The sequence below is a fragment of the Sphaerodactylus townsendi genome, linkage group LG16, assembly GCF_021028975.2.
Source record: "Sphaerodactylus townsendi isolate TG3544 linkage group LG16, MPM_Stown_v2.3, whole genome shotgun sequence".
NCBI lineage: Eukaryota > Metazoa > Chordata > Lepidosauria > Squamata > Sphaerodactylidae > Sphaerodactylus > Sphaerodactylus townsendi.
This window is the reverse complement of record NC_059440.1, coordinates 30,460,044-30,473,218: the sequence shown is the minus strand read 5'-3', so window position 1 is coordinate 30,473,218 and position 13,175 is coordinate 30,460,044. Positions and strand designations below refer to the sequence as shown.

The 13,175-nt window shown below is 51.9% G+C and overlaps 1 protein-coding gene across 1 annotated transcript; it reads right to left on the bottom strand.

Moving 5' to 3' along the window:
- Window positions 1-312: 312 nt before the first annotated feature.
- KLHDC7A (kelch domain containing 7A) lies at window positions 313-4,559 on the bottom strand. The gene has a single exon (XM_048519207.1). It carries the CDS (start codon window positions 4,448-4,450, stop codon window positions 1,799-1,801), a length of 2,652 nt encoding a protein of 883 aa, XP_048375164.1. The 5' UTR covers window positions 4,451-4,559; the 3' UTR covers window positions 313-1,798.
- Between the last annotated feature and the right edge of the window lie 8,616 nt (window positions 4,560-13,175).

Here is a 13,175-nt window from a genome sequence, read left to right as displayed (position 1 = left end):
TATGTAGACAATCAAAACCCGCACAATTACCGAGCCTTTATAAGGCTCCTGGCGTTCTCAGTGGGTTGGAAGGGGGGAAATGGCAGCTGCTGGGATCGGCACTCCGGATGAATAATCGGTGGTGCTTTGATGAAAATGCATTCTGAGACCCTTGGCTGTAAAACACATTAATGATTATGGCAGGTTTTGTGTCTTAATTATCCAATCTGAGTCACTTACAGTAATGGAAGAAACCGGAGTGTGTGTTTACGCGGCAAAAATTTAGATTAAAGGATGCAGCAGCGGCTGTGTTTGCTTTAAAAAAGAGGGGTCTTTTGTTGCTATTGGTTTTATTTTCACAGTCAAACTCTGAAAAACAGTTAAGGGATTCGATACAGGTAATAGTTGACACACCTGGACCTGGGTGGCCCAGCCTAGCCCAATCTTGTCAGATCTCTGAAGCTAAGCAGGGTTGGCTTTGGTCGGTATTTGAATGGGAGACCACCAAGAAATTCCACAGCAGCTATGCAGAGACAGGCAATGGCAGCACGCCTCTGCAAATCTCTGGCCTTGAAAAACCAACAAAATTGCTATAAATATGCTGCTACTTGATAGGTTTTTTAAAAAGGTTATAAAACCTTGCAGTTCCCACCCCAACCACTGGGTGAGCTGCTGAGGTCTCATGGGGAAGCAAGCAGACTTCCTATTGGTGGAGACAGACTGTCAGGGATAGAACATGGTCAAACACTACATGTTCTATATGCAACTGAAAGGTCTATGGAAAACTTCATTCAGTAGTTAGGATGGAATGAGTTTGAACAGACCAGGAGGGCAGATTTTCCAGGCAAAGAAGGGACCGAGCGCTCTAAGAAGTACGGCAGAACTCCAGATATCGATTTCAACTAGGCAGCCTAATCTCTGCCTGCAAATCTTTCAAGCTTGTACTATTGATGATGAAAACAAAAGCATTAATAAATGAGTTTTCCAGGCCTTTATGTGGGGACTTCAGATTTAAGAAGCATTAATTAATTATGCCTGTCCCTGCATGGCAGGTCATTTAAACAGATCTCCTTTTTAATCTAGTGCAGGTTGTAATTCCTGGAAGGACGGCTCAAGAAAGTCACACTCACACACACACGCGCACACGCACGCACACGCACGCGCACACACACACACACACAAAGATCTATAAGACCAACGCAACCTGGACAATTCCCAATATATTGAGCAGGGTTTGGTTATGCAGGTGGAAGGAAAGATACTCTACACATGTTCTTACCAGTCAGTGTGAATATGTCCCCTCCAACAAAATGAATTGAGGGGAGGGGCCCTTCCTTATACCCACCCAGGAACTCAGAGATGTCACTGAAGAGTCCAAAAGCCTCGTCCTGATCTGGAATCTGGGGGTGGGTCAGGGTGGGGGTTTCTGCAAATCAGACCCAGAGGTTGTATTTCAAAGCAGGGTGCCAGAGGGCAGAGGATTTAAAAACTATGCACGAGGCATCGACAGCATTCCAGACCATGACGACGTGTGGCAGTATCATATGCCATCCAGCCTAGGCAGAGTTTGCCTAAGTTTGCACTAACAAGGCCTGTATTGGCGACTGTCCAAGACCCCAAAGGCTGCGTTTAATTTGCATGCAAATTTACAAGGATTTAAGTATCTCAAAATAAACAGACGCTGCCAACCCGCTTGTAGCTCCATCTCCCTTGACAGATGCGTGGAAATCAGCTAGCAGGAGGAGACTGTCAGTACAGAACCCGTGGAATTAGCTGGCTTTGCCTCCTCAGGACCCCCCAGCGGACTCCGCTGCTGCCGTCAGACCCTCGTTTGTGCCGCCCCTCTGTCAGGCAGCACGAGCGTCACGGGGAAAAGGGTCCCTCTCGGGGAAGGGAAATTTTGTAATTCCTTGGTCCCAAACCGCGGCGAGACATAATCTGTGAAGAAGCGGATATTGAACTGCCGGCTGATGCAGTACACCAGATTATCTACAACGGTACACTGAAAGCAAGCTGGGAAAGGCATGGGGTGGGTGGCACACTCGTACCAGAGCTTCGCCTTGGCGCTGCAGCGGTAGACGCTGATGCCCATGCTGCGATTCAAGTCAAAGCGGTAGATGAAACCGCTGGAGGTCACCATCTCTGTGGTCCTGTCCTTGCTCCCTCCGGTCAAGCTGACCTTCCAGGCGTCTGACCGGCTGATGTACCTCAATAGCATGTACCGCAATGTACCCCCTGTCACGTAGATCTCCCCATCACACACAGTGGCGGTGTGGGCCACAGCAAAGGTGTCATTGGGCAATGGGGCTGCAAAAGTCCAGCGATCCATCCGGGGGTCATAGCGCTCAACGGTGTAAAGGCATTCTCCCCCAATGGCATAGAGGCAGCCATCTAGGGCTACTAGCTTACAGTGGGGCCTAGCTTGATTCAGAGGACAGATCTCTCGCCAGATGTTGGTCAGTGGGTTGTAGCAGAAGACCCGATTGGAAGGTTTCTGGCTCTTCCCTCGGCCTTCGCAGCCAGCCACCACAAAGAGATAGTTGAACATGCTGCACACGGCGCAACCCCTGGAGACAGCTTCCGTAGGCACGTATGTTAGCGGGTGCCAAGTGTCGCTCTGGTCATCGTAGTAACACAGTCTGCTTGTGCCGTGACTGCGATCCTGTGAGCTGACATCCGCGACAGCCACATACTTCTTGCCCCGCAACCTTCTCTGCAGGATCAGGTCCCTCTCCAATGCATTGAGGCGCCCGTAAATCGCATGGGTTCGGAGCACTTGGAGGTAATTCTCACTCATGACCTTATAAACTGCTTCCTGGACCTTCTCCAATTTCTGCTTCTTGGCCATACACAAAACTTCATAGCAGTTCCCTAGATCCAAGTGGATGTCTATGGAGGACTCCGAGTCCAGCGGGATGTTGAAGAACTTGGCACCAGCCACAAGTTTCACGGTGGGCTCTACAGTCTTGTCTGCCTGGAGGATTGGCATAGACCCGGCCAGGGAAGAAACCGGATGGGAGTGGGTGGGACTGATATCGGGAATGCCACAGTCTGATTTCTCAGGTGTTGGAGAACCAAATCCCTCCATCTGTACCTGAAGCTCTGGGTTTTCTGCAATCTTATGGAAACTCTCCTTCCGACTGAAGCCACGCCCTATCTCTGGAGGCTTCTGGTGGCCAGCTGTGTCTTCAGCAGTCTCTTCCTGGTCTACATGTTGCATGATGTTTGCATTATCTTGTGGGAACAGTGCACTAGGAACTGGGGCTGGGCCTTCCTTAAAAGTAGTGCTGCTCTCCTGTTCTTCTGTTGTCAAATTCTGGGCTGTCACTGGACACGGGAGTGCCTCCAGCTCACCGGACAGGCCACTGCTAGATGGGCTGCAGAATGTTTGGGTGGCTGCAGTCTTATGGGAGGATGTTTCATTCAACACTGACTTTGAGATGGACTGCACATAGTAGTTGTAGACTTTGCCCCGCAAGCTGGCCTCCGGTGAAGACGGCTGTCCACAACTCACTCCTTTTGGCCTCTCTTGGATGATGTTCTCTTCTACTTGGACCTTTGCCACAGAGGAGAAGGTATAGGCAGTGGTGGACTGTCTGTTGTACTGGTTTATAGCCAGGCCCATGTCAGAAGTTGCTTGGAACGACTGGATGGTCTCCCGCCCCACCTGGGCTCCTTGCATCTGCGCTAAATTTTGATTCATGCCTTCTCGCAACACCTGCCCCACCGTTTTTTCTGAGGGGGGTCTGTTCCAATCTGTAGGATCCTGCCCTATTTGCTGGTCTCCAGGATGGGGGCAAAGGTCATCTTTCAGACTAGGCCCCTTGTGGTTACTGTGAGAAGCGCCGCTGTCCCAGCCCTCGCTCGGCAGACCTGGAGAAGCTGGCCTCCCTCTTGGCTGCGTCGCAGCAACCCCGTCCGCCGTCCCAGCCCCACCTGCGTTGCTCAGAACTGTACCTGCAGTTTCTTCTTCCTTTGCCGCCTCCCCCTCCGTCTCGGGCAGTGAGTGCTTTTTGTCTGGTTGCAATCCAGTCCCTTGATGATTAATTTCTTTTCTTTGCTTTCCCTCCTCCTCCTTCTCTTCTTTCCCATTCAGAAACGTCACCTCTCTGCCGACAGGTGTATACTGCAGTGTGGACTTTACCATGGCAGCAGGACTGCCCAGGTGCATGTTTGGATTGGCTGGCCCGCCGTTCTCCTTTACCCCTTTGCCAGAGATACGCCTGTGCCTCAGCTCCTGGCCCGCTGTCTCTCTGTCCGCCCCGTCACATGCCGGCTGCTCTTTTGGCCCTGTTTCCTTGACAGCGCCTGTTCCGGCATGACCACCTCCCAGGGTGCTGGCAGACCCCCGAGACCGATAGTACTTGTATGCCAAAGTCAGCAAAAGCAGTCCCGCAACCGAAAGGGCCAACCTGCCGGCCAGCTGCATTGCCGGTGGAGGATCCCCGCTTCCTTCTCCTCCGTTGATCATTTTCCCGTATCACGCCAGTGCCCAGGAATGTGAAAAATCTGGGATTAATGATTGCCAAGCGGGGACCGGCGCAGGGTGGATAAGACTTGCCTCCTTCGACTCTCTGGAAGGTGACTTTTACCTGTTGGCAGGTAAACGAGAACACCGTATGCTCCCAGCTGGTATCTCAGCTCACCAGGTGTCCTCTTACCATAGGTGGTTTGCATATTTGAACAAGGTAGGCTGACCCGGACGCGGGTGAAGAAAAAGTGCAGCAACCAGACAGACAACCACGAGCTGGCCAACGAAACTGTGATATTTAGGAAGCTCTGTAAACAAGGGGACCTTTGGCAAAGCATAAGGAAGTCCGGAGACAAAGGGGGTGTTTTCATATTGGATTAACTAACAGTGATATGAGACACTGTTCCCCCATATGGATTTCTCTCTGTCACGCTCTTCTCTCCCCGCCCATGTAATTCCTCCTTGTCCATAGTCTGTTGTTAATGATACCCGTTACTGAACTGGAGTTGAAAAACTACGTCTTAAGCTAAGCCTCTCTGCCGCTTCAGAAGAAGAAGAAGAGGAAGAGGAGTTTGGATTTATATCCCACCTTTCTCTCCTGTAAGGAGTCTCAAGGTGGCTGACAAGCTCCTTTCCCTTCCCCCCTCCCACAACAAACACCCCGTGAGGTAGGTGGGGCTGACAGAGTTCCAAAGAACTGTGATTAGCCCAAGGTCACCCAGCAGGAATGTAGGAGTGTGGAAACACATCTGGTTCACCAGACAAGCTTCTGCCAGGTGGAGGAGTGGGGAATCAAACCCAGTTCTCCAGATTAGAATCCACCTGCTCTTAACCACTACACCAACCTGGCTCTCCTGCCCAGGAAGATGCCCCCAAATTGTTATGTTTGGGCCTGGCAGGTCAGTCTCATGAGTATTTCGGCACTCATTCAGATTTAGATGAGGCAAGGTCCAATCCTGAACACTGAGAGCCATTCCCTATTTCTTTGTCTCACCCACCAAGCACAGATACCGGCAGGGTGTAAAACAGTGGTGGGATCAAAAAAATTTAGTAACAGGTTCCCATGGTGGTGGGAATCAAACTGTGGCATAGCGCCAATGGGGCTGGGTGGGGCACGATGGGGGCATGGTCGGGCATTCTGGGGGCAGGACATTCCTGGGTGGGGCTGTGGCAAGGACGCAGCCGCTGCGCCGGTCCTTGGGCGGGAAACGAATGCACACAGGCACAGGCTGCCACGCACGCCTGTGCACCACCTGCTAGACTGCTTCAAGTTCTGCGCACTACTGCTGAGAGGAGGGGCGTAACTAAGGCAAAAATCACGGGGCAAAATCACCAATTAGTAACCCCCTCTCAGCACACACAATTTATTTATTTATTTATTTTTTAAGCTTATATACCGCCCCATCCCCAAGGGGCTCTGGGCGGTGTTTTTAAAATAGATCTAAATGATCTATTAGTAACCTACTCTCAGGAACCTGTGAGAACCTGCTGGATCCCACCTCTGGTGTAAAATCTTTCAAACAGCCCCTTAGTTGCTCCTGCCTGAATTTCAGCTGGCTTCATTTGTGCTGCAAACAGTGCCTTCCATCTCTGAGGGCAGGCAAGCTCCCACTTGCGCTGCATCATAGGTTTTGTATTCTCAGCACTGCACAAAACAGTTCTTCTGTCTTAGACCTGTTCTTCATAGGAAACAGAAGAAAGAAGAAACCAGAGGGGGAAAACATTAAGATGTTACAAGAATGCCGATAGCAGGGATATGGAAAGCTCAGTCCGTGAAAGGGAGATGCAGGAGCCCTCTGACCGAGATAACAACACTTCTGTACATCACTCAGCTTTCCATAAATGAGGAATAATTGAATGAGCCGGAGGAAGGGACCTTTCCTTCTTTCCTTCTGTTCTCCAGCCCGGCAGCGAGCCAGATCTCTGGGGCTACCTTGGCTAATTCACAGCAAATTAAAACGGTGCTTAAAAGGGAAGGGGGGGGGAGGTGTGGAGTGAGGGAGACCAGCGGACAAAATGAAACAAACAAACGAAGACAGGAGTGAGACGTAAAAGATAATTGGAAGTCCATTTCGAGCAGCGTGTGGAGTGCAGCCTGCCAATCTCCGTGCGCTGGGCCAGGCGAGAACTTCTGAAGGTTTGCTCAGAGGGGAGGGTGGATCAAAATAGTAAAATCCGAAGGCAAACATGAGAAGTGCAAACAAACCGGATGGGGTGGGAGAAGAATATTTTTAATGGGATTAGGTCCTTGTTGGTAATTGCTGGACTGCTGTCAGGTCTATGATTCATTCAATGACAGACTCTGGATTCCTTCAAACGGAAGTCTTTATTGAAACGAACACTGAACCCCTGGTTTTTGCAAAGCCAGCTCTAGCCCACCCCCCAAATGCCCATCCCTTTATTCCCTCTGTTGTTCACTCCCTCCTCCTGCCCCCAACTACGTAAAGTAAATGCGGGAAAAGTAGAGGAAAGCGAAAGTCCATTCCCAAGGTCTAGGGAAAGATAAAGAGCCATCTGGCTACCCCGCCCTTCACGGAGAGGCCCAGAAATGCCACTGTTATCTACATTGCAAGCACAGTGAGAAAGAAGACATGAATAGAGAGATTCAGTAACCCAAAGAGGCCCCAGACCAGAAGTGGGATCTAGCAGGTTCTGGCAGGTTCCCAAGAGTAGGTTACTAATTATTTGTGTCTGCCGAGAGGGGGTTATCAATTGGTGATTTTGCTACGTGATTTTTGCCTTAGTTACGCCCCTCCTCTCAGCAGTAGTGCGCAGAACTGGAAGCAGTCTAGCAGGAGGTGCACCGGCGTGCGTGGCAGCCTGCGCCTGCGTGCATTAGTTTCCCGCCCAAGGACCGGTGCGCAGCTGCTGCCAAGGCCCCGCTACACAGCCCCGCCTAGGGAAATCGCCCTCCACTCGGAAATACCCCGTCTGGACATGCCCCATCGCGCTCTCCGCTACCCAGCCCCATTGGCTATGCCATAATGCACAGTTTGAATCCCACCACCATGGGAACCTGTTACTAACATTTTTGGATCCCACCACTGCCCCAGACATTAGGCACTGACAACTGCCTCCCTGCTTGGTGGGGAGGAGCTTGTGGGCTCCGGAAGAAATGAGGACAGGTTTTGAAGGAAAGTGGAGGGGCTGGGAAGCAAACCAGCGACTGAGAGGCCATCTCTGCCTGTGTGCCTGCTAGGATGACGGGCCCTGTGCTGGAAACGCAGATCCAAAGCACCTTTGTCATACCGGCATAGCGAGGCTGTGTGATGGGGAGAGGCTGGCACAGGCACCGTACAGAAGCACAGGATCCTGTGTTGGCTGCAAGATGCACGTTTCAAAGATGAGAAGATAATGCAAGAATCTGCCTAGCTGGATTAGCATCTGCCTGCCTCTGACAGTGTGGCGTTCTTGCGGGAGGGGGGGAGGGGGCGGAGCCATGCAGTCAAAACCACTTTCCTACCACGGTTGGAGGGAGATCCCTGCTGTCTTTGATGCCTCAGTGATGTTGCAGTCACTTGCAAGTCACTCAGGTTGGCAGCTAGCACGGGATGGGAATCAGCTCCGGACTCCTTTGCATGGACATCATATATATCTGGCCGCCAGTGAACGTCCTGCAGTCCTCGTGGTAACAGAAATGGATGTGGTGTGTGGTGTGAACTCAACACTGCCAGAGTCACATTGAGTATTTTTGTCTCCTGCTCTGCTAAATTATTGCCCTGTTTGCAATGCTGCAATAAAATGTGTGAGTAAAGTGCTCTCAAAGTCACAGCTGGCTGATGGCAACGCCAGCAAGGGGCTTTTGAGGCAAATGAGCGGCAGAGGTGGTTTGCCGTTGCCTTCCTCGGCAGAGTCTTCTTCGGTGGTCTCCATCCAAGTTCTGACCCTGCCTCGCCTCCAAGTTCTGATAGGGTTGGGCTGTACCACGCTGCCTTCCTTCCTCTTCAAACGTACCGTGCTAGAAAATTGAACGCATTGGGCTCACGACACCCACCTTCTCTCGAGTAAAGCTGCCCACGTTCTTGTAATCAGGATTTGTCTACAGCTACAACTGAGCAGAATCCTGCATTGCTCCTCCCGATGCTTTCTCAAACAATTTTTTTAGTTAGTTACCAGTTTTATAAACTTTCAGGCTTTAGCCCACAGGTGTCAAACTCGCACCCTCCAGATGTTATGGACTACAGTTACCATGATGTAGTCCATAACATCTGGAGGGCCACGAGCAGTGGTGGGATCCAAAAATTTTAGTAACAGGTTCCCATGGTGGTGGGATTCAAACAGTGGCGTAGCGCCAATGGGGCTGGGCGGGGCATGACGGGGGCGTGGCTGGGAATTCCGGGGGCGGGGCATTCCTGGGCTGGGCGGGAAATGAATGCACGCAGCCGCTGCGCTGGTCCTTGGGCGGGAAACGAATGCACGCAGGCGCAGGCTGCCACGCATGCCGGTGCACCTCCTGCTAGACTGCTTCAAGTTCTGCGTGCTACTGCTGAGAGGAGGGGCGTAACTAAGGCAAAAATCATGGGGCAAAATCACCAATTAGTAACCCCCTCTCAGTACACACAAATAATTAGTAACCTACTCTCGGGAACCTGTGAGAACCTGCTGGATCCCACCTCTGGGAGTAGCCGTTCCCTGCAGGCCGGAGAAGTTCAATCTGTGAGCAGAGGATGTATGTCTATAACCCACAGACATGAACCTTCAGGGACCCGGTAGTGTTTGCCCGGGTACTTCATATCCTGGGGGAGCTCATTTTGATCTGCTGATAGCCGACCATGATGCTTTTAGAGCAAAGAAGCAAAAGAACAAACACCCTTTTTGGCTTTTAAAGAGCTGCAGGAGGAGAAGTAACCGAGCAGTCAGCAAACGCAGCAGAAAGGAGTCTTCAGAAATGCATGCAGGGGGAGGGAGGGGGGGTCACCCAGTCAGCACTCCTTGTTCAGAGGGTCATAATTTCATCCTGACACAAGAGCGTCCTGATTTTCGGTGGAAACGTTGGCAGGTGGGAGAGAGTCGCCGGCTTGTGCTGTCAGCACTGCTTTCTTGTGAGATCTGATGAGAGGAGGGTTGGCTGAGCTTCGACAGCGGAATCTGGGAGCTTTGGGGTGGCTCATGGCGGAGGAACCAGCCCCTGCAAGGAACGGGTGGGACCCAGCAACCAAAAGTGACCGTCTCTTTCCTCTTACCTCGCCCACCTTTGGATTTCGTTCTTGGATGCTGAAAGTCATTTCACCCGTTTTCACTGCAGGCATTCCTCCATTTGTTGTTTATCCGTGTTAATTTAATTGGAAAAACCCAGTACAAGGAAACAGAAAACGACATGAACACTGATTCCTGGGGTCATTTTGCACCAGGGAAAAGCAAAATGGTGAGGATGTGAAATTCACCAGCCTCCCTAACTGGGACTCTCTCTCTGGTGTGAGAGCTCTCTCACCTTGGGGCAGTGCTGGGATCCAAAATTTTAGTAACAGGTTCCCATGGTGGTGGGATTCAAACTGTGGCATAGCGCTAATGGGGCTGGGTGGGGCACAATGGGGGCGGGGCCGTGAATTCTGGGGGTGGGGCATTCCTGGGCGGGGCTGTGGCAAGGATGCAGCCACTGCGCCAGTCCATGGGCAGGAAACGAATGCACGCAGGCACAGGCTGCCACGCATGCCGGTGCACCTCCTGCTAGGCTGCTTCAAGTTCTGCGCGCTACTGCTGAGAGGAGGGGCGTAACTAAGGCAAAAATCACGTGTGAAAATCACCAATTAGTAACCCCCTCTCGGCACACACACAAATAATTAGTAACCTACTCTCGGGAGCCTGTGAGAACCTGCTGGATCCCACCTCTGCCTTGGGGCGAGGAACCTCTGGTGACACACAAAACCACACAACCACCATTAACCTCCTTTATCAAAGACTTATGCGAGGTCCTCACAGTTGAACATACATCTTCCAACTAAAAATCCCAGCTGCTGCCGTAGTTGATGCAGAATTCTGCAGAGACGCAACATCTGGTGTGGCCCCACAGTTAAGACACAGACTGCACCTCCACTACAGACTCACTAGATGGGCTTTATTTATTTATTTATTTTATTAAACTTATAGGCCGCCTATCCCCGAAGGGCTCAAGTGTGCAACTTTGCAGAGGCTTTGGTGTGCAACTCTTTGTCTCCCCCACTCACAACATGGGAGCAATAATAATGACCTACTTCACAGGGTCGTTGTAAAGAGTGCAACATGATAAGGTCATGAAAAGAGTACAGAAGAGCATCTGTGCTAGATCAGACTCATGATCCAATTAGTCCAGCATCCTGTCTGACCCCTTTTTGAAAGGACCCCATTATGGAAAGTGTTTCCCCATCACTGCTCTTCATGCCTAGAGGCATCTGGGGACCACCATGTACACTCTTGCAACCAAGGGTCTGGGGAGCTTCCAATCCCTGCAAGGGCACGGCTGGCAAGCACCTTCCTGGCCTTCAGTGGAAGGAAGCCGAACAGCTCCTCATGTGAAGAAGATGATTTTAGATTTGTCCCCTGATTTTCTCAACTGAAGGAGTCTCAAGGCAGCTTACCAACTCCTTTCCCTTCCTCTCCCCACAACAGACACCTTGTGAGGCAGGTGGGGCTGAGAGAGTTCCGAGAACTGTGACTGGCCCAAGGTCACCCCCAAAGGCTTCATGTGGGCAAACAAATCCAGTTCACCAGGTCAGAATCTGCCGCTCCTGCGGAGGGGTGGGGAATTCAGGTTACAGTCCACCGCTCTTAAAAAACTCCACCAGGCTGGTTCCCCAGTGTGGAGAGGAAGGAGGGGGGAGAGCTGGTGTCTGTAATCTTACTCTCAGGCACTGTAGCTTGAAAAACGGGTTCTGATAAACCGCAAGTAAACATGCAAGTTTGGTCTCCGATTTCCCCCCAGGATCCTGGTGCTCAGCTCCCCAGGCTGATGTATTTATTTTAATCCTGCCCTGCTAAGAATCAGAGGCTGGAGCACGCACTGTGCCGCCTCCAAAGTCAGCCCCAGCGGGGACTGTATGCGCAGCCGGCCTATTCAGGTCAACTTGATCAACCTTGTAAAGCTGGAAGTCAAACAAAGGCAGAGTTTGAAGTTGAAGAGAACTCGCTCTGAGTCCGGGAACGTCTTTCAATGGCTAAGCGCCAGTGGAAAGCAGCTTGGACAAATGGGCACTGTACTGAGGGCTCCCGGGTCCCATTTTTTAGCCTCCAAACTTAAACTGAAATGACCTGCTTGTCTCTGAGCCTGCGCTGACTTCCCTGGGATGTCACGGGGACGCTGGAACAGGGGCGGGAGAGGCCTCTGCATAATAGAACGGTCCCCAAGGCTGAAACTTCAACGTGGCTTTAGTTGATCGATTAATCAACTGCAGCTTTGGGACCCCTGTTTCAATCAGTGGGGCAATCAGCGATAGCCCGGGGCCTCCCTGCCCACCCCACTTCTCTTCCCTTTGGTACGGAGGTGCCCCAGAGAATGACAGAAGAGATGTTAAGGATGGCCTTTCTTTGCAGCAGAGCGAGGCAGATCTCCCTGATTAAATTATAAGCTCTCTCGCATGCCCGAGAAGCTAGCTAAATGGCACTTGTGTGTGTGTGTGTGTGTGTGTGCCCACCCCTGCAGAAGGGTTGGAAAGTGCTGGAGACGGCCCTGCCTGATTGCCAACTCCCTGGAAGCCCACGGCACGGAAGGGCAGCCGAAGGCCAGCTCCGTGGGCTCTGCTACCCTACTCTGCAGCCCTCTGCCCCCACCAGCTGCCCCCGGGGTCATCCCTGCCTCTGCTGCTCTTTCATTTCTTTACTTAAAGGCTGAGACATTCCAGGGCTTGCCCCCTCCCCACCCCCTTGGCAGAAGCTCCACCCCGGAACGAAGGGTCGTCATCAGCCTCCCCCGCCTGTTGTTTTTTCAAGAGGCAAAACGGCTTTGATGCCTTTCTCTTGGTTGCTTTTCCCAAAATCCCCATGCAAAAAGTCAGCAGTTTTGTTCTTTGCTTGAACTCCAGGAGAAAAATGTCTGTTGTGTAAAAACGAGAAAATTAAAAAAAAAAAACAACCACCACAAACAGCTTTTTGATGCAATGTGCCAACCAGGCAGTTCTGGCCTGTTGGTGGGTCGGCTGCTTCTCCCTCTGCCTCCCTCTGCAAGATGCAGAGTGGAGCCCAGGGCAAGAAGGGGCCTTCGCCCTCAACAGTTCCGATTCGGACACTGGGGTCCCAGCTGGTGTTGGGAAAGTCCCTCCTGTGCCCGAGGCCTTCCAACTGGACTGGGCTTTGTGGGCCCCTCTGGTTCTGGGCCAGCATCAGAAAAACAGTTTCCTCCTGAAACTGGAGGGCCCAATATTCAATGAGCGAGATCAGCCAGTCACTGACATCAGCTGGGGGGGGGGGGGGGGGGGGGGGCTCGAGGAATCACCTGTACATCAGAGCAGACCTGATTGGGCCAGAAGCACCAGCGCTCAGAATCTGCATAAGGCAGACTCGCAGGTTTTGGGGATGGAGCTATGTTGCTGGGTTAGCCCCACCCACTCTTAGCCCATGCGGGAGGCCTCTGCTTCGCTCCCAGTAAAGGAACTCATCCGCCAGATGCTTCTCTGCACGAGGCCCCGGGGAGCTGCTGCCAGCCAGAGAAAGAGACTGTCTGGTGGGCCAGTGGTCTGACTCTATGGAAGGCAGCTGTGCTCAAGATTAGGTCCAAGAAAGGAAGTTGGGACAGGATTATGACCACAAAACAGAG

Bases quoted from the DNA above. Each gene is read 5' to 3' on its own strand.
- KLHDC7A (XM_048519207.1), bottom strand. From the start codon at position 4,450: ATGATCAACGGAGGAGAAGGAAGCGGGGATCCTCCACCGGCAATGCAG.